Source organism: Neophocaena asiaeorientalis, unplaced genomic scaffold (assembly GCF_003031525.2).
Source record: "Neophocaena asiaeorientalis asiaeorientalis breed wild unplaced genomic scaffold, Neophocaena_asiaeorientalis_V1.1 scaffold114, whole genome shotgun sequence".
NCBI classification, from domain to species: Eukaryota; Metazoa; Chordata; class Mammalia; order Artiodactyla; family Phocoenidae; genus Neophocaena; species Neophocaena asiaeorientalis.
In genome coordinates this window covers 6,470,265-6,495,887 of record NW_020173116.1, presented here as the reverse complement: position 1 = coordinate 6,495,887, position 25,623 = coordinate 6,470,265, and the positions used below count along the sequence as shown (strand labels likewise).

General features: G+C 40.7%; 1 protein-coding gene across 1 annotated transcript in view; it reads left to right on the top strand.

Annotated features, from left to right (window-relative positions):
• The window catches only part of ACOXL (acyl-CoA oxidase like), a 307,274-nt gene that overhangs the window by 194,928 nt on the left and 86,723 nt on the right, over positions 1–25,623 (top strand). Inside the window, 3 exon segments of the mRNA XM_024743961.1 lie at positions 3,389–3,478; positions 16,728–16,767; positions 17,351–17,459. Of these exon segments, the coding sequence (XP_024599729.1) occupies positions 3,389–3,478; positions 16,728–16,767; positions 17,351–17,459 (239 nt within the window).

Genomic DNA, 25,623 nt, shown 5'->3' with positions numbered 1-25,623 from the left:
GGTTTGATAGTGTCTGGCCTTACATTTAGGTCTTTAATCCATTTTGAGTTTATTTTTGTGTACGGTGCTATGACTGTTCTAGTTTCATTCTTTTACATGTAGCTGTCCAGTTTTCCCAGCACCACTTATTGAAAGGCTGTCTTTTCTCCACTGTATATTCTTGCTTCCTTATCAAAGATAAGGTGACCATATGTGCATGGAGTTATCTCTGGGCTTTCTATTGTGTTGGGTTGTCATGTTTTCATTGTCATTTGTTTCCAGGTATTTTTTGATTTCCTCTTTGATTTCTTCAGTGATCTCTTCATTATTAAGTAGTGTATCGTTTAGCCTCCATGTGTTTTGGATTTTTTGCAGACTTTTTCCTGTAATTGATATCTAGTCTCATAGCATTGTGGTCTGAAAAGATACTTGGTACTCCCTACTATGATTGTGTTACTGTCAATTTCCCCTTTTATGGCTGTTACTATTCGCCTTATATATTGGGTTGCTCCTATGTTGGGTGAATAAATATTTACAATTGTTACATTTTCTTCTTGGATCAATCCCTTGATCTTTACGTAGTGTCCTTCTTTGTCTCTTGTAATAGTCTTTATTTTAAAATGTATTTTGTCTGATATGAGAATTGCTACTCCAGCTTTCTTTTGATTTCCATTTGCATGGAGTATCTTTTTCCATCTGTTCATAAAAAAATTTTTTTAAAGTAAAAAAAAAAAAAACCAAAAAACGGACGGATAGAACCCTAGGACAGATGGTGGAAGCAAAGCTATACAGACAAAATCTCACACAGAAGCATACACACTCACAGAAAGAGAAAAGGCGAAAACAATAACTATATCGTTGCCCCCAAAGTCCACCTGTAACAGAGGGAAGAAAAAGTCTCTTGCCTCTTCGGCAGGTCCAGACTTTCCCGGACTCCCTCCTGGCCAGCTGTGGCGCACTAACCCCTTCAGGCTGTGTTCACACCGCCAATCCTCTCCCTGGGATCCGACCTCTGACCTTCGAAGCCCGAGCCTCAGCTCCCAGCCCCTCCCGCCCCGGCTGGTGAGCAGACAAGCCTCTTGGGCTGGTGAGTGCCAGTCGGCACTGATCCTCTGTGCAGGAATCTCCCCGCTTTGCCCTCCGCACCCCTGTGGCTGCGCTCTCCTCCACGGCGCCGAAGCTTCCCCCTCCGCCTCCCGCAGTCTCCTTCCGCGAAGGGGCTTCCTAGTGTGTGGAAACCTTTCCTCCTTCACGGCTCCCTCCCACTGGTGCAGGTCCCGACCCTATTCTTTTGTCTCTGTTTATTCTTTTTTCTTTTGCCCTACCCAGGTACATGGGGAGTTTCTTGCCTTTTGGGAGGTCCGAGGTCTTCTGCCAGCGTTCAGTAGGTGTTCTGTAGGAGCTGTTTCACGTGTAGATGTATTTCTGATGTATTTGTGGGGAGGAAGGTGATCTCCACGTCTTACTTCTCCGCCATCTTGAAGCTCCTCCTCTCTGCTGCTTTTTGAGTGAGCCATTGCTCGGGTTATTTTAAATCCCTGATGACCTGGTTTCCAGGGCAGGGTGTGAACAGTGAAAAAATGTCAGAACAACAGAGAACCTGTTTCTCCCTCTCTTGCTGGAAGATACCAGAGCAAAATGATCAAGAAAAAAGTACTTTATTTCTTCAAAATTATTATTTTGAGCCTTTAGCAGGTGTGCTTCTTATATATAACAGCTTCTTCCCAAGTCTGAGGTGGTAGGTCTCATGTTCATCTTTTCTGTACCAGAACTTGAGGGGTTATTCAAAAACATTCCAACATAGCCCTTGAGCCTTGCTCTCTTCATCTGTAAAATGGGGTAACACCTACCTCACAGGGCTACTGAGAGGAGGAAAAGGATTAAGTGAAATAATAAAACGAAGTCTGGGTCAAGCACCCAGCTCAGTATCTGGCTCGTGGCAGATACTCGATAAATGGTAGAATGCTGATGGTGAAAGTGAGTCAGCTACTCCCTGGCAGGGGAAACACTCTGGGGCCTGATCACAGTCAGAACCTGATCTCATGTGGTTTGCCCGGGAATGAGGGGGTTTACCCTGTGGTTATGATGGGGGAGGGGAGGCAAGGCTGAACTTCTCCAGGCTGGAAATGCCACCAATTTCTGTTTCCATAAATATAATCAGTTTACCTTCATGAAAGTTATGAAGGATTCCTGAGGGTTTGTGAAGATGCCTTTGCTTCTGTAAACTAACACCGTGCAGAGGGCCTGCCCGGACTGCCGTGATGCAGAGGCGGACCAGGGGAAGCAGCCGGGCATCAGAGGATGGCTCTGGGACAGGAAAGCAGGGATGCTACAGGACTTCAGGCCCTGCAGGCAGTGGGAGCCCAGAGTGCCCACTTCTGTGACTCAAGTGGCCGTTTTCAGAAATGAAGCAGGTACCCCAAGGATAATGGGTACCTTGAGGTTGGAGTATACCGCTGCCCACGGGAGCACCGCGTGTGACCCTCGCTGGCCCATGGGGCTTGAAAATTCCAACAGGGGCTGAATCTTGTCATTCCTAGACAGAGCCAAACTGCTAAGTGCACGTACTCCTGGGAGAGGTGATGCGACAGCCGCCTGTGATGTAACTTACGTGGTAGGGCTGATTTGGAAGCAGATTCTGAGAGTGGGAAGGATTCTGAGAGTTAAGGGGGAGGACAATGGGCTGGAAGAAAGAGAGCACAGAGGCCTTGAGAGGGGGAAGGGCCTGTGGCCAAACGCGGACAACTCTGCTCCCTCCATGTCTGGCCTGGGGCTGATCAGCTCTCTCTGGAGCAGCTGATTCTCCCAGTGTGTGTGCAGAAACACTTCATCACTTTGGAAAGGAGCAGCAGGCTACCGCCACTTAAATAGGATTTCAGGAAGTGAGAAAAGAAAAAAAGTAAAAAACTAGGTGCAAGCTGGAGTGTATATTTATGATGCAGAATATTTAATGACATGAAGAGGCAGAGTGGCAATTTAGGATTTTTTATGTTGTCTCCCAGGAATCATAGGTATATTTACTAATTAAAAAAGGGTTTGGGTGGGGGAGGCATCATTCTCCTGCATATTGTGGGATATAATCACAAATACCTTGACATTTATTCAAATTCATAAGATTTGGAAGAGAAAGAGAAAAAATTAGCATAATTTGTTGAAATATTTTGGAAAAATATGACATGATGGTTTTCAAATGTTTTTACTACCAACAAAGGCCATACCCTCAAATAATATTTATGGACCAAAAGCTCATGGGATGGGTCAAAATTCTTAGAATGGCTATTCTGGGTAGGAGAAATAGAGTTATTTTCTTTTTTTCAATTGTGTGTATTTAATTTCAAAGAAAATGTTAGTCCTTTATAATGATGGGACTGCAAATTTAAAATCTGCTTTTCTTTTTTTTTTGCAATAGGGTTACATGATGGAAAACCGAATCTCAGGCTTAAAATGTGACACAGATATGTTTGTAACTTTTGAAGGTGACAGTGTTGTAATGCTGCAGGTAAGATTTGGGAAATATTTATTCTTTTTAAACAGCATAATTTTCAAGATCAAGAGTTATCCAGAAATCTGAAATGCTTTATATGTTTTATCTTCGTCTGATGTCTTCACTTAATTGGCAGGTGTTTTTCCCTTAAGCACTTGATTTTTGCAGTAGTTGAATTGAAGGGGTGTTAATTTATTTATTTCCTAGCTGATCTTTGATGCTGAACTATATCTTTTCTTGGCTTAAGAAAACTACTTCTTGTACATATGGAGTCATATAGATTCTACTGGGAAGGCTATTCCCACAGAGTTTGTAAGGTCCAATTTAAAATACATAGAGTGAATGAAAATGAAAACATAACATATCAAAAAATGTTGGATGCAGATAAAGCAATGCTTAGAGGGAAATTTATAGCATTAAATGCGTACTTTAGAAAAGAGAATATGTCTCAAATCAAAAATTTTGTTCCCACCTCCAGAAAATAAAAAAGTGGAGCAAAATAAGCATAAACCAAGCATAAAAAAGAGACTAACAAAGAAAAGAGCACAAATCAATGAAATTGAAAAAGGTGAAAAATCCATGAAACAGAAAGCTGATTCTTTGAAAAGAATCAATAAAGTTGTTAACTCCCTAGCAAGAATGACAAAGACAAAAAATAGGAAGACTCAAATAACCAGTATTAGGAATGAAAAAAGATATGTAACTAGATATCCTGCAGCCACTAAAATAATAATGAGGGAATACTAGAAAATAACTTTGCATTAATAAATTTGATGACTTAGAAGAAATTACCAATTCCTCAAAAACCACAAAGACCCAAATGCAGCCACTTGAAATAGACAACCTGTGTAGTCCTATAATAGAAAAGAAATTTAATGTTTAATAATAATACAAAGAAAGCTTCAGGTCTAGGTTTCATTGGAGAATTCCATCAAACATTTAAAGAAGAGCTTTACAAAATCTCTTGCAGAAAATAGAAGAGAAGGAAACAATTCCCAACTCGGTTTCATACAGCTCGTATTACTCTGATACCAAAAGTAGAGAGTACAAAAAAGGGGAAGCTACATATCAAAAACTTGCATGACCTTAGATACAAAGATCCTCAATAAGATTTTAACAAATTAAATCTGGCAGTGTATAAAATGAATTATATACCATGAAGAAGTGGAATTCATTCCTGTTATACAAGGCAGCTTCAACATTCAAAAGTCAATCAATGTAATCCATCATATCAAGTGACTGAAAAAGAAAAAAAATCATATGATCATGTTGGTTTACACAGAAAAAGCATTTGACCAATTCCAACAATGGTTCTTGATAAAATCTCTCGGCAAACTAGGAATAGAGGGGAATTTCTGCAACTTGTGGATAAAAAAGTATCCACAAAAAACTGTAGCTAGCATCATGCTTAATGGTGAAACACCGAATGCTTTCGCCCTAAGATCAGATATAAGTCAAGGATGTCCACTGGTGCCACTGCTACTCAACATGGAGTTGGAAGTTATGGTGAGGGCAATCAGGCAAGAAAAAATAAATAAAATACATAGAGATTAAAAGGGAAAGAAATGAAAGCTGTTCTTATTTGCAAATTACATCATTGTCTACATAGAGAATCCAAAGAATCTGCAGAAAACTTCTAGAACTAATAAGTGAGTTCAGCAAGACCACAGGATATAAGATCAGTACACAAAAATCAATCAGATTTCTATATACCATTAAGGAACATGTGGAAACTGAAATTAAACATATAATATCATTTACAATTGTTTCAAAGACAACAAAATACATAGGTGTAAATCTAACAGCTATGTATAGGATCTTTATGCTGGAAATTACAAAATGCTGTTGAAAGAAATCAAAGAAGTCCTAAGTGAATGGAGAGGCATACTGAATATATTCACAGATTGGATGACTCTGCACAGGAAAGATGTCCATTTTGCCAGAACTGATCTATCTATCTATATTTATATAATGAGATTATATATTACATTATATAATTTATATAATGTAATAAAATCACAACAAAGTTTTTTGTAGACATAGACGAACTTATTCTAAGACATCATCAAGATGGTGGAAGAGGCGTTTTCTGCCATCTTTCCCCCAAAGAACACCAGTTTTGACAATTATTCATGGATGAGAGTTCCTTTGTGAAAGTCCAGGAGTCCAGTGGAGAAGTTCCAGCACATTGTTGGAACAAACAAACAAAAAATCTGAAATTGAACACATTGAAGAGGGTAAGAGGAACAGCTTCACTTTATCTGCGTTACTCCTCTCCCAGGGTGGCACAGCTAAAGGACAAAAAGACCTTCTTGGCTGGTGGTTTCTCCCATGGGGAAAATGAGAGCATGTGAGTGAACACCCAGCTTTCCCAGCTGTGCAGGACTCTGCTGTAGTAATCAAAACAGTATGGTACTGGCATTAAAGAAGACACATCGACCCATGGAACAGAATGCAGAGCCCAGAAATAAAGCCGTGCATATATGGTCAACTAATATTTGATGAGGGAGCCAAGAATATACTATGAGTAAAGTAGAGTAAATTATTTGGGGGCAGCTATTTAAGAACTGCCATTTAATGTGGGCTGGATTAAAAATTGCTTTTCTTCTGTCTCCCTCCTACCTAAATGTTGTTTTAAAAAACACTCTTTAAGAATATTCAGTAATCAGACATGGCACTAATTCACATTCTCCATCTCAGCTGATAATCCAAGTGTGTGAGGTTTTTCAACAATTTTCTCTTCAGGAGTATATTTCAAACTCAAGCGTGTGGTTCGACATTGCTTGACCCTGAAGTTGTGACTGAGTGCTTTATTTGCAAGCTCTAGCTTGTAGACACTATGGAAAGGTGGTTTAATTTAGTTATGGGAGTAGAGTCACAATCTCTAACTATGAAGCGAAGTGGAAGCAGAGGAGAAACAGGGACAGCTTGCTTATCGTCATATAGATGGGAGCATGGGCAGTGGAAAAGAGGGACTCTGGACCATGGAGGGCAGGGATGCAGGGATGTTGGGCTGGAGGGAGGCTGAGCTGCGTGCTCAGGAGGACATGTGTCATCACAAAGAGGCAGAGCACCCATGCAGTAAGAACCCATACAGGGTTTTGAGGCCCAGGCTGAGGAAGGAAGCCAGGGATGGTCCAGTTTCACAGTCTGCTAGAAAGGAGATCACCAGAGACCTTAAAACCAGATTATGAAGCTTCCCTAGTGGCACAGTGGTTAAGAATCCACCTGCCAATGCAGGGGATACAGGTTCGAGCCCTGGTCCAGGAAGATCCCACATGCAGTGGAGCAACTAAGCCCGTGCACCACAACTACTGAGCCTGCGCTCTAGATCCTGCGAGCCACAACTCCTGATGCCCACACACCTAGAGCCTGTGGTCTGCAACAAGCAAAGCCACTGCAATGAGAAGCCCGCACACTGCAACGAAGAGTAGCCCCTGCTCGCTGCAACTAGAGAAAGCCTGCATGCAGCAGCAAAGACCCAATGCAGCCAAAAATAAATAAATTAAAAAAAAATACCTTTAGAAAACCAGATTGTGTAGGCCTTCTTTGGCCAGTTTTCCAGATGGACGTCTTCCAGACACATGCTGGAAAAATACTACCTCAAGCTATGATCAAAGCTTATCAAGAGATGGAAACACTGATTTTATAAGTGGTGTGGATCAGGGGTCCCCAAGACCACCCCCAGGTTGGATAATTCTGTAGGAGAACTCACAGGGTGCCACATATAGTCATACTCATGGCTAGGATTTATTGTAGCAAAAGGATAAAACACAAACTCGGCAAAGGGAAAAGGCACATGGGCAGAGTCCAAAGGAAACCAGGCATGAGCTTCCAAGACTCCTCTCCCAGTGGAGTCACAGAGGACATGCTTAATTCTTCCAGCAGTGAATTGTGACAGTACATGTGAAACGCTGTTTACCGGGGAAGCTCGTCAGAGACTCAGCATCCAGGGTTTTTACTGGAGGCTGGTCACATAGGTACCCTCTGCCTAGCATATATTAGAACTCCAGATTTTCAGACAGAAAACAGGTGTTCAGCACAAACCGTATTGTTTGCACAAAGTGTTTAGGCACAGAGAGCCACCCTTGTCAGTCACAGAATGATGGGAACCCTCCCCAAATCCAGGTTCCCAGATGCCAGCCAAGGGCATCCTTGCAAGCACACCCTTCCAAGAATAGCAGTCTCAGGCCTTCTGTGTTAACCCTTCCGCAGTGGTGCTCTAAGATAAGGCAGATGCCCTTCCTGATGTTATTGCTAAGAAAATGAAAGATTAAAGGTGGTGGTGAGTGGGGAAGCATTCCCACAACATCCAGAATTAGAAGGAGAGAAGATCCTTAGACACTGCACCATAGATAAGAGGATTAAAGCCCAAGGGGATGACTTCTGGTTCGAGATCATGGCATGAACACCAACAAGGCAGCTCTTTCCTCTTCAATCCTTTTGAAATAACTAGAAGAAAGAATAGAGGGGAACAGATCTGGAGGGGCATTGACAGTGGTAGAGGGGCCATCAGAAGACAAAGGAGTTTGATAAATTTCTGGAGAATGGGAAGCAGATGGGATGGAATTGATGGATGAGCTCAAGGGAACACTGATGGAAGTTGGAGTTGTTTCTTTTGGATGTCTCTGGAGAGATGCTGAGTCACAGGGATTGAGAGCAGGAGAGGGATTGGGGCAGAGAGCCAGGCATTTCTCTGAAGGCTTGTCTGATGGCAGGACAGCCATCCTCCCCACATCAGAGAACTTGACTATAGCAGTAGCATCTGCCATAGCTCTGGAAACCTACAGTAGGAAGGACACTTTGGTTGCCCAGGGAGGGCTTAGTCTCCTGGGGTGAGAGACTGAGATTTGCTGGGGAAGGAGTGGGGGCAGCCTGCCTGCTTGTTGCCAGTTGACACAGCCTACCAGGAAACCTACAGTTGACATGCCCTGCTTTGTACCCAGAGCTTTCAGACTGCCTGGCATCCACCCAATGGTGGAGAAGGTGGCGCTAGCTACCCTCCACTGGTCAACCTGGCCTTCCACTTGAGTGTTGGAATCAGCCCATTTTGGGGAGGCTATCCCTCTCTGGGCTGGATTCTGTTTTTGATTCCACTTATCGAAGCAGAAGTAGAAATTTCAGGAGACCAGGGGACAGAAACTGGTCAGTAATTTTCATAGCATTCTTCCATTACAGGGCTTTCAACCCTCTGCCTGAAGGTGGGATTCTTTAGCGATCCTGAAGATACTAGAGCTGCTGTCCCATGATTGAGGAGATGTGGACAGAGCAGGCACATGCTTCAGAGTTTCTGCAGGCTTTATATATTTCCCTTTAAGCAAGATAGAAGGTCTTCTGACCCTTTCATTATTTTCCTGGGGCAGAGGTTGTAGGCCCTTGGTGAAATTTAATTACACCCTCCACCAAATCCAATTACTGCCTACACCCATGAAATCCCATTATAACTTTCTTTTGCTTCATTAGAGGTACCCTAGGACAGGTCCCTTCTTAATCCACAGATTTCCTAAGGAATGTCAGTCAGAGGCTTTGCATACATTGTTTATTACTCCAAGAGCATATATGCGAAAATGCAAATGACCTACAGCCTGACTTGCTTAAAAGCCAAGCATGTATCTAGTTTCCTGTAAGAAAGCTGATTCCTTAGGGATTTCAGGCCCCTAAGGGTATTTTCCCAATGATACTCAGATATTTTGTTTTGTTTTTCTTATTATTTCCAACTTTTGAAAATTTCAAACAGAAATTTCAAGAGAAAATTGAAAGACTAGTGCAATAACACTTGCGCATGTTTTCTACTTCCAAATGTTAGCATTTTGCTATATTTAAGTGGTCTCTTTCTTATTCTCTTTATACACATATTTGTGTGTGTGTGTGTGTGTGTGTAACCATTTGAAAGTTGCAGACATCAGACACTTCATCCCTAAAAACTTCGATATTCATTTTCTAAAATAAGGACATTTTCTTACAAAAGCACAGTACTATCATCACACCTAAGCAAAGGAACAATAATTCCATAATACAGGTTATCTAATTAGGATGATCAGAAACTTAAGGAAAAACCATAGCACATGAAAGAAGGAGCAATATGAACAAATAGAATAAGTGGCACTGGGAGAAGCAAAAACCAATTAATATCCCTGGAGATGTGTGATGACCTTGCATCCATAAGACGAAAACACCCTGCCGTGACAATGAGCACTCAGAGAACCATAGTGCGTTAAACCATAGTAATCATAGTGCCAAGAACCATAGTAGATTAAAATTATATGTTTGCTTAATTTTAAAAAATCCAATATAGGGCTTCCCTGGTGGCGCAGTGGTTGAGAGTCTGCCTGCCGCTGCAGGGGACACGGGTTCATGCCCCAGTCCGGGAGGACCCCACATGCCGCAGAGGGGCTGGGCCCGTGAGCCATGGCCGCTGAGCCTGCGCATCCGGAGCCTGTGCTCCGCAACGGGAGAGGCCACAACAGTGAGAGGCCCGCGTACCACACACAAAAAAAATCCAATATAAAGGCCAAAGGATAAATTTGAGAAAACTTCTTAGAAAGAAGATCAGCAAAACTAAGTGAAGGTAAGTAAAAGGGAAAGGCTGAGAGACATGGATGATCGTGTCTAGGAAACTGATGACATTCCTGAAAGGGGGAGCAGAGAACACAGACAGGCAGACAAATCCAGAGAAATAAAAGAAGACAATTTTCCAGATCTGAAAAGAGTCACAAGTCTTGAAATTGGCAGGACCCACCAGAAAAGGTCAGAGCCTGAAAACAGCCTGCAGAATTTCAGATCACCAAGTAAGGACAAAGAGAGGGCCGCCAAACTTTAGACTGAGGAAACATCAGACTATTTACTAAGAAAAGAGAGTCAGATTGACCTCAGCCCTATTAGCGGCAGCACTGAAGGCTGGGGCAGCGCCTCTCAACTCCGCTGCACCCATACGTTCCTAGGGATCTTGTTCACATTCAGATTCTGGGGTGGGTCCGCATTTCTGCTTTCTAGCAAGCTCCTCGGTGATGTTGACACTGCTGGTCTGTGGACCACACTTTGAGTGACCGGGGTCTGAAATAAAATGGAACAATGCCTTTAGAATTCAGAAGAAAGTTACTTTGAACGTAAAATTTTATAGCTAGCTAAATTATTCATCACATATGAGCCCGATTTACAGATATTCAAATGCTCAGGAAGTTTACCTTGCCATGCACTTTCTGAACAATATTACTTGTAGATGAACTGGAGAAAAGCATAAAAGGAATTAAGAATTAGAAAGACATCTATGCTTTCTAGAGCTAATCCAAGAGGAGTATGTATAAAGAAATACCTGCGTAGTAGTGGTGTAGCAGGCCCAGAACACAATTAGTCCAAATTAGAACAGGAAGTCAGAAGGAACACAAGAATGACTTCGAGAAGGAAATGATTTCGGGTCAACAAATAGAATGATTAAGAAGCAGGGAGGTCTTAGTGATGATGGAAAAGGCATATGGTTCTTCTTGAAACAAGGGGAGAAATAGTCCATTAAGACTCCAGGAAAAGTAAAGCTACTCAATAAAAAGCGTGTTCCAAATGGGAAGCAGACTAAAACATAACACAGGAATCTGTTTGACCTTGACCTTTGGAAGCTGCTGCTTCTAGGAGAACAAAAACTACTTAAGAATGGGTATTTCTGGAGTGAGGTCCTGGAAGTAAGGGATTGGAGAGGAGACATTTACTTTTTATTTAAGACCATAATATGGCTTGAAGTTTTTAAAAATTTCCAAAAAATTGAAAAAATTTAAAAATCAAATTTATTTAAAACCATGAAAAGAAATAGTGCCTCCCTTAAATATAAAAAGTGAGGGAGGGGAGAGAAAGAAGAAAGAGTAACAAAGAAAGGGAGGGAGGCCTCTTCAAGAGAATAAAGGCCACACACACACACACACACACACACGCACGCACGCACACCCACACCTTACTCTTCAGCCCTAATGTTCTCCCCACCCCCATCACTGGGGTGAATCCCAAATTCTTCTCCCAGATGAGCTGGACCTCAGGTATTACAATGGGGTTTGGGGACAGGTATGGTGTTGGGTGAGGACTGGACCTCAGGCTGCAGAACCTGGACACCCTCTGCTCCTGGAAAGAACCGCGCAGTAAACCAGAAAGGACATTCTCACTGGGGCCCCAGCCTTCTGGCTGTAGGTGAACCCTAGTGGTCAGCAGGTGGAGATGTTGAGTTGCCAGAAAAAACACAGTGCCGATACTCCTGAAATCAGAGGTTGGGTCAACCCAACTGCAGGGCCTCGAGTATCAGTTCTAAAAGGCACTGAGGTCTGGCTGCAAGAGCAGGGGTACAAGGAGCAGCCGGTACGGGGGTGATCAGTCTGCAGATGACAACTCTGCTTTCCTGAGAGGCAAAACTGCTTTCCTCTTCTGAGGGCCTCTTGGAGAGAACAAGGGCGTGGGCTGAGGGTCTGCCTGACCCAGCAGAATCAGAGGCAAATAGTTGCAGCTTACCTTCCCAGAGATCTACAGATGGGGAGTTACACGCAGAATCACCCCTGATGATGGCAGAAACAAAGAGAGGTGTGTGAAATCGGACCAGAGGTAGGCAGAGGCCAGCCTAGTGAAGGCCGCGAAGGCCATCGGTGGGGCAGCGGGAGCAGGCTTGGGACCGAGTCTCAGCCTAGAGGAAGGAGGTGCTGCCCAGGCCAGGGGGCTGCCGTTGGAAATAGCGGGAGGGGGACAGCTCGAAGGTCTGCTTGGGGATAGAATCGATACGAAGCATTTACAAAACGTGCTCGTTCATTTTGGGGAACTTGGAGGGACGTTTAGATGATGAACTCTTAGAAAAGCTGACCAAGGTAGTTTGAACAGACGTTTTAGTTTTCTCTTTCCAAATCCATTGACCCATAACGGAGCTGGCACTAATTCTTTCAAAACCAGATGTTCCAGCATCTAACTATTGAAAGTTCTCCTCAAGAGCTCCATGTGTGAGGTTTGGGAGAAAGAGAGCCTTCTGAACCTTTATCTGTACTTCTGTGCTCATCAAAGTGACTTCATTTTCTGCACGGAAATCAATCTCTCTCCCTCTCTCTCTCTCTCTGTCTCCTTGTCTCCCTTCCTTCTTTCCTTCCTTCCTTCCCTCTTTCTTTCTTCTTTCTTTCCTTCTTTCTTTTCTTTCTTTTTTCTTTCTTTCTTTCTTTTTCTTCTTTCTTTCCTTCCTTCCTTCCTTCCTTTCTTTCTTTCTTCTTTCTTTCCTTCCTTCCTTCCTTCTTTCTTTTTCTTTCTTTCTTTCTTTTCTTTCTTTTCTTCTTTCTTCCTTCCTTCCTCCCTCTGTCCCTTCCTTCCTTCCTTCCTCTCTTTCTCTCTTTTTCTTTCCTTCTAGCCAGGGAATCTTTACAGATTGTCCTCTAAGAAATCTTACCTTGATGGGATATCCAGCATCTAAAAGAGGAAAATAACGTCCTTAGTGGAGGATCATGTCCAGTTGGCCTTTTCTGCAACCTCACTCCCTGGGTGACACCTGAGCTGCCCTAAGGTACCTTGAGTTGCCAGAAGTAGCTGTAATAAGAACACGCAGTTACTTTTGTGTCTGCCCATCCTCCCGGGACCCTCAGGGCCAGGTCCAGCTTCGTGGGGCAAAATCTGTGCAGTCGTACAGGACCTCGTGCTCAGAAGGGCCTGTGCTTGGTTTGGTGCTCTGCTCTCACCATCTTGAAATTCTTAATAATTTTTGAACAAGGGACCCTGCATTTTTGTTTTGCCCCAGGTCCCAAATTCCATAGCCGGTCCTGCCTAGGGCATGATTTGGGACCCCACTGCCACAAGTACTGCCATTTTGAGTGAATCCATCTCCCTACGTGGTATAGACCTGAGTGCAGCCTCACTACCTGCCTTGCCCTGTTACAGAGCGGCTGACATCTGCTGGCTTTTCCTTAGAGGCCGTGTTTGCTATCCTAATTGACTCTAAGCGTTTCTGCCTCGGTACCAGATACTACTTGTTAGACTTTTAAATCCAAGTTTCACTGTAGCTGGCATAAATCAGTGAGATACTCAGCATGTAGAAATGCTAGTTGCTTCCTAGAGGCCTTGAAAAGCCATTCGACCTAAAAAGTAATTTTTATTGATGCTCCATAATCAGTGTTCCCTGATGCATAGGATATTCGTTACAAATGCACGTTCGTGATGTCATTATTCTGCATACTTGCTCAGGCTCATGGCTTCCAAATGTTGGCTGTAGATTAGCTTGATTCCTTCTGCAGATGGGATCTTTTACAAAAGGCAAGAACATAGCTGTTCTAGCTGCTTAGTCCCCAGGAGTTCTCTTAAGAAAGGGACTCCTGAGCAGGTGCAGCAGAACTCAATCCCTGGGAATTTATCAAGTAAATAGAAGAAAATAAAGAGTATTCACATGTTGAACAAGAGAACTGTGTGAAGAGCCACAGAAACACCACCACCACAGAAACAATCACCTGGAAAGAAATAACCTCACAGGTTGTCTTAAGAAAATCTGGTGTAAGTTTTCAAAACACCAAACCTAGATAAGGATGTAATTACTTGTATTGAAAGGAAACATATTTTATTTTATAAAATAGGTTTATTTTACTACTGGGTTCATTTTTAAATAATGAAATCTCTGTTACAACTAAAACATTCAATGTATACAAATTTTACTGAATTTCCTAGTTTTGATCATCATTATTGCACGTGAGATATCACTTTTGGGGTGATCTGGGTGATGACTATACAAAACCTCTCTGTTCTATTTTAATTTTGCAACTTTTTGTGTATATAATTATTTTAAAATAGAAAGTTAAAATTATATATATTTAAATATAGTATATTATATATTTTATATGTTATATAATTTATTTATATTTTAAAAATTTTTATATAATTTATATATATGTTATAATGTATTCAGGAACACATACATGAGGTTAAAAAAGCACATCTTCATTGCACGCTCAGTTGAGAGGGTGACTGATCTATCTTTGCTTCCCCCTGGTCATTTATCAAATAAAGTACTGAATTTAGAGACTGTCCTGCCCAAACCCCACGGTAGCTGATAGCTTCAACCACTTAATTCTTCACCAAGGGGCATCAATAGCAGAAAATAAACTCATTTTTAAAAATCAGGTTTTCTTGTCTCATGACCTAGAAAAAGAGGAATGATTCCAAAAGCAAGGAGCAAAAAGTAAAGAGAGAGGAGCAAAGATCTAAACTGAGGAATCTGCTTTTGTGATATTAGCTAGGCCCCAGTGTGTCTATCTTTTAAGTTTAGCACCTAAACTGAGTTATTATGTTCTTCTAATTTTTTTTTTTTTTTTTTTTTGTGGTATGCGGGCCTCTCACTGTCGTGGCCTCTCCCGTTGCGGAGCACAGGCTCTGGACGCGCAGGCTCAGAGGCCATGGCCCACGGGCCCAGCCGCTCCACGGCATGTGGGATCTTCCTGGACTGGGGCACGAACCCGTGTCCCCTGCATCGGCAGGCGGACTCTGAACCACTGCGCCACCAGGGAAGCCCTGTGTTCTTCTAATTTTAAATCTAGCTAAAACAAGTTGATTTTCCCAATGTAAGTTGCTTAAATCAGAAAGGTGGATGTAGAGACAAAAGTTAAAGGAAATTACTAAGGAATTGAAAAGATCAGATGAGATACTAAACATAGGAAGGAGATTTATTTATTTATTCACTTATTTAAGAAAGATTCCTCAACTCCTGTCTCTGTGTTGCACATTGTTTGAGGGCACAAAGATGAACAAATTCCGACCTCCTGGCACTTGCCTTCCAGGCAGCAGAAGGACAAGAAACCGATAGCAAGTTGTAATGCTCTCTGTCCTCAGGTAGCAATAAATTCAATGTGGAAAAATAAAGCAAGTAAAAGTATGAGGGGAGGGGTGGGAATCAGACCAATTTTTAATGCTGGGAATGTTTTTGCTCTTGTAACAAAGGGTGATGGAGTTAGAGCCATCATAACTTTAACAGATGAACAAAAACAAAGGATGTGTTAATCCTAGTGATGTTGGTGAAACTGACCTTGATTGCTATATCATTTTAAGTTTAATTCTAGTCAAGGTTAATTTCTCCCATTTTCCCATTGCTAGTAGTGTTCGATTTTTACACTTACTATGTGTAGCAGAAGCCACAATAAAGGTTAGGTCCTTTGACCCATAATACGGTGATCCTCAAGCTCATTGGACCTAATGCCCTCTTTTTCATAGTAAATATTTTGTGACACCCCCTTTATTATCCTGAAATGAAGTCATGGGTAATATAACTTATCTAGACACATGATTTCAAGAATTCAAGACAATACTTCAAAGAAACAAAAGGAATGTGTAATAAGCATAACAACATAGTAAGGCTTAACAATGCCTCTATACATGGAGTTGCTGTAGCATCTTCAGTGTAGACCAAAGTCCAGGCTATGGACCAATCATAACTGGGAACATCGCACCAGCTTACACGTCACTGACCTAAAGCCAGTCCCATGGCTGCCTCGAATTCAAGGGGACATGGGAGTTTAATCTTCCACAGACCCAGGTTGGGGAGAATCTGAAAGCTTTAGTGTAAGAGTCAGGCTCTAGGTTATCAATTGGCTTCATGAGTGTGAGCGCATGGCATTCAACAGGACACTGGATGTGGCACAGTCCTCTGTTGGGTTAGAGTGTCCCATGCATTGCCTGGCTCTGCCCACCAATGCCAGTAAAGTCACCCAGGCAAATGTGCCGTGACAAGTTTCCAGCATCCCTCTCATGGTCAGGGTGGCCCTCTTTAAGAACCATTGCATCAGTCAAGCTCATTGGATTTATTCTCAGGTAATAATCAAAAAGAGGACAGCACTATTTGTCTGAATATATTGATACCAAGGAATATTAATGACAGCATAAAATTGGAAACAACATAAATATCTAATTGAATGGAAATGTTTAATTAGGTATGATTTCTCCAAAGAATATTATACAGCCATTAAACAGATAAATAGAATCCAAAACGGATTGTGAACCGAAAATATCATTTATGATATCCTATTGATTGAAAGCATTATAACATTTTATGTAATCTATATAAAAACATGAATGTATGTGAAATGAAGAAGGAAATATTCTAAAATTGGTACTCATATGAGAATGAATAAGCAACTTACGGCTGTGTAACAACCCCACCCCCAAAGTTACTGCCTTATAACGACACGCAATTGTTAGTTCATCGTTTGTAGGTTGGCAGTTTGGGCTGAGCTCTCATGATGTGATTTCTCTGCTGGCCTCACCGGGGCTCACTCCTGCCTGGCAGTCGGCTGGGCTGGAGGCGCGGCGGGGCAGGCTGGCCCAAGGTGGCCTCACTGACGTGCCTAGCAGTTGCTGCTCACCGTCACCTGGGCCTCTCTCTACAGCAGCCTAGCCCTGGACATCTTCTTTTAACAAACCTGGACAAGCATGCAGTGTTTTAGGCCCACGTTATAACTTTAAAGCTGTGAGGAAAGCAATTGATGGAGATTGTTTTACTGTACATTTCAGTATGATTCCCCAAAGGCCTAATCAACCATAGAATATCAGAGGCAAAAAAGAAAACAGACCAGCCACCCATCTGGTCCAGGGAAGGCAAGTAGGTTTTATCTGAAGTGTCACCTAAAATGGTTGGTCTTGGGACCACATTAAAGGCTGATGCCTCAAAGGGAAAAGAGAGCAGTTAGCTAGTTAAGCTGGCCATGGGGAATGGAGGGAGAGTTGGTGAGTAAGGGCCACACACCTGCTGTGGGGAAGTGGAGGCCTCATGAAGGATGAGTCTTGTCTTTGGGTCCTTCCAAAGGGCTTGCTAGAAGTAGCTGGACCTTACCTTCCTGCAGCAGTTAAAGACACTCTGTCATTTATTGCGTTTTTGACAAATGGCTGACAAGTGATAAACTCTATGTGCAGGTTGTGGTTCAGAACTGCTGGCTCAGTACACCAAGCAGTATGAAGAAAGACCCATCTCCAGCCTGCTCCGAAACTGGATGGAATCGGGAGGTGACAAGCTGAGAACCAGGTATGTGACCATTCAGGCTGCCAGCATCGTTGACCGGGTGTCTTATTCTTGAGCCTGAGTATACAGGGCCTTGTCATGGCACAGCTCACTCCTGTTTAAATTTTAAATATTGATATAAAAGAGAGCATCAACAAGAGCCTGCTGTACAGCACAGGGAACTCTACTCATTATGCTGTAATAACCTATATGGGAAAAGAATCTGAAAAAGCGTAGATACACGTATGTGTATAGCTAAACCACTTTGCTGTACACCTGAAACTAACACAATGTTGTAAATCAACTACACTCCAATATAAAATTTAAAAAATATTGATATGTGGAAAAAATAAGTGGATATGTATCTTCAGTACTCGTGCACCCACAAACCACCTTAAGAACAAGAACATTGCTAATTCTGTTCTTCCTACACCTGTTCCTTCTTTTTGGCATGTTCACTGTTCCAAGGACTTTACAGGTTTTAATCCTAAACACCCCATGAGGTAGGTTATTATTTCCATCTCACAGATGAGGAAACAGGCACAGAGGTTAAGTGTTTTGCCCAAGGTTACATGCCACTAGGTGACAGAGCTAGGATTTGAACCCAGATAGTCTGGCTTCAGGATCTGTGCTTTGGGTTGTTTTCATTGATTTTTTCGTATTGTCTTTAAACTTGGTAAATAAGGCATAATGTGTGTGGTATTCTATAGCTTCCTGTTTTCAGGTTCATCCAAGTGGTTGTGTGTGGTTGAAGAGCTTCTGTCTGTGCTCATAATATTTCATCATGTGTCTGTGCCACAAGTTGCTCATCCATTTTAATCTCCAGTATCAGTGGATATTTGGGTTGTCTTTTTGACATTTTGAACACGCTCTCATGAAAAATCTTGTATATGTTTTCTGGGGAATGTGGGCAAGAATTTCTACAGGGCTTTCAAATTTAGTTGCTGTGACTCAGAGAAATACGTTCTCCATCACCATGGACACCCACACACCCATAGAGTCTCCTGCCCTCCCTCCCCACCACAGGCACAAGTGAAACAAACATTTCATGAAACAATGCTCATCCTATTACTCATAATGCTCTCTGATATTTTTTAATTTTGTTTTTTAAAAATACTGATCTCAATCCTTTAAACTGATTTCGTGAGCCATTTTAGCCATTTGCAATCTATTGTTTGAAAAACACTTCTCAGTAGCATATATGACCCAGGAGTGAAAGTGCTGTGTTGTGGGTATGCCAATGTTCAACTTTACTACATCATGTCAAATTATTTTTCAGTGATTGTACAAATTTATATCCCCACCAGGAGCATGTGTCTTGTGGAACTAACACTTGGTATTATCAGACTTAATTTTTGTCGATATAACATAAGAAAAAGATCTCTCACTATGCTTTAAAATTGCATTTACATATTACTGTTACAACTGAGTATGCTTTCACATGTCTATTTGCCATTTGTATTTCTTCCTATGTGAAATGCCTGTCATGCCTTTTGCCAATTTTTCTTTCATTTTTTTTTTCTTTTTTGGTCTTAGTCTTATTGACTTTTAGATGTTACAGTTCTCTTCTCCAAGTTTGTGGCTTGTCTTATATTTTCTTTATGGTGTTTTTTGATTAACAGAAATTCTTAAATTATGAGTTTATCAATCTTTTCCATATCTTGTCTACTTTGACGTCATGAAATATACATTTTTTAAAGTTTGAGAGTTTCACCTTTCACATTTAACTCTTGAATCCATTAGAAATTTTTGTCTGTGGTGTGAGGGAGGGATTTAATTTCTTTTTTTTTTCTCCTGTAGGGATTGTCAGTTGTTCCAGCCCCATATACTGAATTGACTGTCTTTCCCAAGTGATCTGGAATGTCCCCTCTGACATTTATTAAACTTTTATATATGCAGGAGTCCATTTGGGGGCTGTTTGGTTCCTAGACTGTTTGTATATTCTTAATTCAACAATACACCATCTCAATTCCACTAGATTTATAATAGTATAATAGTATTATATGGTACTTATTATATATAATATTATTATATTATTACCTTTAAAATATAATTCAGAATTGTTGGCTATTCTGGGTCTTTTGCATGTCCACATAAGTTTTAGAGTTAAGTTTATCAAGTTCCTCCAAAAAAGAAAAGAACTTGCATACACCAAAAGGACGAATTTTGTATAGTTGCCCTTATATAAAGTGTCTAGAGTAGCCAAGTTCATAGAGACAGAAAGTAGAATAGTGGTTACCAGGGGCTAGGAGGAGGAAGAAATGGGAGTTAGTGTTTGCTGGGTACAGAATTTCAGTTTGGGAAGGTGAAAAAATTTTGGAGATGCATATTGGTGATGGTTGCATGATCAAGTGCACGTACTTAATGCCACTGAACTGTGCTCTTAAAAATGGTTAAGGTAGTAGATTTTATGTTGTGTTTATTTTACCACAATTTAAAAAGATCTACTGGAATTTTCTTTGAAAGTGTATTAAGTCTATAGATTTGCAGCAAAATTGACAGGCTTATAAAACTGAACTTCCTCTCAGAAATGTTAATCTCCCAAGTGTCTCCCAGAGTTTGATAATTTCTTTCAAACATAGTATAACCTTAGACAGATTTATTACTAGGTACACTAGAATTTTGTCGTTGTTGTAAAAAGAGTATTTTTTAAATTCTGGGTTTTGTTGTTGCTATTTTATTATACGTGCAGTTGGATTTTGTACAATATATAAACCTGACCTTAAAAATTTCTTTTAAATGTGACTATAGATTCTTTGAGGTAGACAGCCCTACTATCTGCAGATAATGAATTTTTCTTTCTTCCTTTCCAGTTATTCTTTTTTGTGAGAAAGTATTTTTATCCCTGGTTTTAAAAAGAATTAGTTTAATATTTCACTATTAAGAATGACATTTGCTAAAGTTTTTTGATAGACACACTTTACTTCCTAAAGAAGCTCCTTTTACTGTTATTTTTAACATATTCTTCTTATTATTAGATGAATTTTACTGCAAATGATTTTTATCTATTCTGAGATTTCTTCTTTAATCAGTTAATATGATAAATAACCCCTGCATGCTTAAGAAACTCTCAATTTTGTTTAGTGATTTATGCTCATAAATGTGCTGCCTCCTTTGTGCTACTTTTTTTTTTTTTTTTTTTTTTTTTTTTTTTTTTTTTGGTCATGTGGGATCTTCCCGGACCGGGGCACGAACCAGTGTCCCCTGCATCGGCAGGCGGACTCTCAACCACTGCGCCACCAGGGAAGCCCTGTGCTACTTTTGAGGAGCTTATTGTGCTTTTTCCTTTTGTGCCTTTTGAAAATTATTATTTTTATTTGGAGGGAGACTTTGGTCTTCATAACCCAAATGTATTGAACTAATTTCCAAGGAAACTATTCATTAAAAAGTATAATCTTACAATCCTGATGAAAGACATGGAAAACACAATATATATAGTATGGGACGTTTCATATCTGTTGGCATGAAGTGAAATTTAAAAAATCTGCATGCGGACTCTCAACCACTGCGCCACCAGGGAAGCCCCTGTAGTCTATCTTAAAGCTGGAAACATCAGATCCCATATCCTAGGACTGTTTCACTTAAGTCTCGCTCGGTTTGGGGGTGGTTTTTTTTTTTTTGAAGTTTTTACTTTATACAGTTTCCCTTGGTTTTGTCTGTTTGTCCTTGCACACTCTAAAAAGTCAGTGAATCTTTTTAATATTTCTAGCCCTGAATGGGCATTTTGTGGAAAGCTGATAGCTTTCCCCGAAATTTATTAGCTGGAAAATTTCCAACATATAAGGAGTTGAAAGAACAGTACAATTCCCATCAGAATCAGTTCCATCCATTCAGGAATCGTGTTCTCTAGCTAGCTACAAATCATCTGCCCCTCCATTTCTCTTCCAGATAGCGGAGCAGGGCTTGTTTCCATCATTTCAAAAGCAAAACAGACTCTCGCCGATATGCAAATCTATATTTCTAGCAAGTCTTCCAAGATAGACTTGAGATGTGCCAAAGGCAGTATTCCAATTGTAAATATTTGGAAAGTTCCAGTCCATTTATTTTGTCTCTGTTATTAACCTCCAAAACAGTGCACTTCTCTCTCCCACACATCCTGGTTTTACTGATTCAGTCTGGCTGTGTTTATCTCCTTAAGTCCCCAAACCTTACTTACTCTCATTTTTATGTATATTAAGAAAAGCCTTTGTCATCCAACACATTTCCACACACATAGTGTATGGGGCACTTCTCTAGGTGTTAACAATACAGCAGTAACTGTGGGTTCTTAGCCTTCATGGAGCTTACATGCAAGTAGAGCCGTTGGATGGCAGTCTTACTGACAACTCACAAGAGAAGTACCCATGAGCAGGTGGGGACAGGAGGAAAGAAGGGATGAAAACTTCCTGGTGCCCTGAAATCCCTCCAGGTAGGCGGCCATTTGTATGGACACCCAGAGGCTAGCCTTCATCTGAACAGTGGGGGGAGTCAGTCATGGTACTGGAAAGGTTCCATGAGACTAGGTGAGGAGGCCAGGGCTTGGCTCTGATTGGGGCTGTACTTGGTTCTGCAACAGCTCCATTCTGCCCTTTCTTGTCCCAGTGAGTGCTGCCTCTCCCCCTCTCCTAAGGGGTTGACACTGGAGCCCTCACGGATCTCATCAGCCTGTGGATCCCTAGGAGACTGTGGAGGCTGAGGAAAGGCAAGCTTCTGTGCTGTACTTGAATGCTGTGCCATTTATATTATGAACATTTTCAGACACTCAGGGAAATAGAAATAATTGTAGGGAACATTCATATCCTCACCATAGAGAGTCAGCTATTAACCTGTGGCTGTGATTACTGTATCACATATATATCCATGTACCAACCCCTCAACCCATCCTTCAATTCATCTTTTCTTCTGCTGGTGCACTTCAAAGTAAACAGCAGACATCAACATACTTCTAAATAATAAATAATTTGGAATGAGCATCATTAACTAGAGTTCAATATTTGGTTATAGGTTTTTCTACTTATGTAGAATTTACCTACAATGAAAGACACAAATCTTTTTTTTATAACATCTTTATTGGAGTATAATTGCTTTACAATGGTGTGTTAGTTTCTGCTTTATAACAAAGTGAATCAGCTATACATAACCATATATCTCCATGTCTCCTCCCTCTTGCGTCTCCTTCCCACCCTCCCTATCCCACCCCTCTAGGTGGTGACAAAGCACTGAACTGATCTCCGTGTGCTATGCGGCTGCTTCCCTCTATCTGTTTTACATTTGGCAGTGTATATAAGTCCATGCCACTATCTCACTTCATCCCAGCTTACCCTTCCCCCTCCCCATGTCCTCAACTCCATTCTCTACATCTGCATCTATATTCCTGTCCTGCCCCTAGTTTCTTCAGCACCTTTTTTCTTTAAAAGATTCCATATATATATATGTTCCACTGATCTATATGTCTGTTTTTGTGCCAGTACCATACTGTCTTGAATACTGTAGCTTTGTAGTATAGTCTGAAGTACAGGAGCCTGATTGCTCCAGCCCCATTTTTCTTTTCAATATTGCTTTGTCTATTTGGGGTCTTTTGTGTTTCCATACAAATTGTGAGATATTTTGGTTCTAGTCCTGTGAAAAATGCCATTGGTAATTTGATAGGGATTGCATTGAATCTGTAGATTGTTGATCGATTTGCATATATTGAAGAATCCTTGCCTTCCTGGGGTAAACCCCACTTGATCATGGTGTATGATCCTTTTAATGTGCTGTTGGATTCTGTTTGCTGGTATTTTGTTGAGGAGCATTTGCATCTATGTTCATCAGTGATATTGGCCTCTAGTTTTCTTTCTTTGTGACATCTTTGTCTGGTTTTGGTGTTAGGGTGACAGCGGCCTCGTAGAATGAGTTTGGGAGTGTTCCTCCTTCTGCTATATTTTGGAAGAGTTTGAGAAGGATGGGTGTTAGCTCTTCTCTAAATGTTTGATAGAATTCACCCGTGGAGCCATCTGGTCCTGGGCTTTTGTTTGTTGGAAGATTTTTCATCACAGTCTCAATTTCAGTGCTTGTGGTTGACCTGTTTATATTTCCTATTTCTTCCTGGTTCAGTTTTGGAAGGTTGTGCTTTTCTAAGAATTTGTCCATTTCTTCCAGGGTGTCCATTTTATTGGCATGTAGTTGCTTGTAGTAATCTCTCATGATCCTTTGTATTTCTGCAGTGTCTGCTGTTGCTTCTCCTTTTTCATTTCTAATTCTATTGATTTGAGTCTTCTCCCTTTTTTTTCTTGATGAGTCTGGCTAGTGGTTTATCAATTTTGTTTATTTTCTCAAAGAACCAGCTTTTAGTTTAATTGATCTTTGCTCTCATTTCCTTCATTTCTTTTTCATTTATTTCTGATCTGATCTTTATGATTTCTTTCCTTCTGCTAACTTTGGGGTATTTTTGTTCTTTCTTTAATTGCTTTAGGTGTAAAGTTCGGTTGTTTATTTGAGATTTTTCTTGTTTCTTGAGGTAGTATTGTATTGCCATAAACTTTCCTCTTAGAACTGCTTTTGCTGCATTCCATAGGTTTTGGGTTGTCATGTTTTCATTGTCATTTGTGTCTAGGTGATTTTTGGTTTCCTCTCATTTCTTCAGTGATCTCTTGGTTATTAAGTAGTATATTGTTTAGCCTCCGGGTGTGTGTATTTTTTACAGATTTCGTCGTGTAATTGACATCTAGTCTCATAGTGTTGCGATCGGAGAAGATACTTGATATGATTTCAATTTTCTTAAATTTAAGAAGGCTTGATTTGTGACCCAAGATATGATCTATCCTGGAGAATGTTCCATGAGCAGTTGAGAAGAAAGTGTATTCTGTTGTTTTTGGACGGAATGTCCTATAACTGTCAATTAAGTCCATCTTGTTTAATGTATCATTTAAAGCTAGTGTTTCCTTATTTAATTCATTTTGGATGATCTGTCCATTGGTGAAAGTGGGGTGTTAACGTCCCCTATTCTTCCTGTGTTACTGTAAATTTCCCCTTTTATGGCTGTTAGCATTTACCTTATGTATTGAGGTGCTCCTATGTTGGGTGCATAAATATTTACAATTGTTATATCTTCTTGTTGGATTGATCCCTTGATCATTATGTAGTGTCCTTCTTTGTCTCTTGTAATAGTGTTTATTTTAAAGTCTATTTTGTCTAATATGAGAACTGCTACTCCAGCTTTCTTTTGATTTCCATTTGCATGGAGTATCTTTTTCCATCCCCTCACTTTCAGTCTGTATGTCCCTAGGTCTGAAGTGGGTCTCTTGTAGACAGCATATATATGGGTCTTGTTTGTTTATCCACTCAGCCATTTTGTATCTTTTGGTTGGAGCATTTAATCCATTTACATTTAAGGTAGTTATCAATACGTATGTCCCTATTACCATTTTCTTAATTGTATTGGGTTTTTGTTATTGTAGGTCTTTTCCTTCTGTCTTGTTTCCTGCCTAGAGAAGTTCCTTTAGCATTTGTTGTAAAGTTGGTTTTGTGGTGCTTAATTCTCTTAGCTTTTGCTTGTCTGTAAAGGTTCTAATTTTGCCGTTGAATCTGAATGAGATCCTTGCTGGGTAGAGTAATCTTGGTTGTAGGTTCTTCCCTTTCATCACTTTAAATATGTCCTGCCACTCCCTTCTGGCTTGCAGAGTTTCTGCTGAAAGATCAGCTGTTTGGGGATTCCCTTGTATGTTATTTGCTGTTTTTCCCTTGCTGCTTTTAATATTTTTTCTTTGTATTTAATTTTTGACAGTTTGGTTAATTTGTGTCCCTAGGTCTGAAGTGGGTCTCTTGTAGACAGCATATATATGGGTCTTGTTTGTTTATCCACTCAGCCATTTTGTATCTTTTGGTTGGAGCATTTAATCCATTTACATTTAAGGTAGTTATCAATACGTATGTCCCTATTACCATTTTCTTAATTGTATTGGGTTTTTGTTATTGTAGGTCTTTTCCTTCTGTCTTGTTTCCTGCCTTCTTTATTCTGCTCTGCAGTAGTTATTTCCACTATTTTATCTTCCAGGTCACTTATCCGTTCTTCTGCCTCAGTTATTCTGCTATTGATTCCTTCTAGAGAATTTTTAATTACATGTATTGTGTTGTTCATCATTGTTTGTTTGCTCTTTAGTTCTTCTAGGGCCTTGTTAAATGTTTCTTGTCTTTTCTCCATTCTATTTACAAGATTTTGGATCATCTT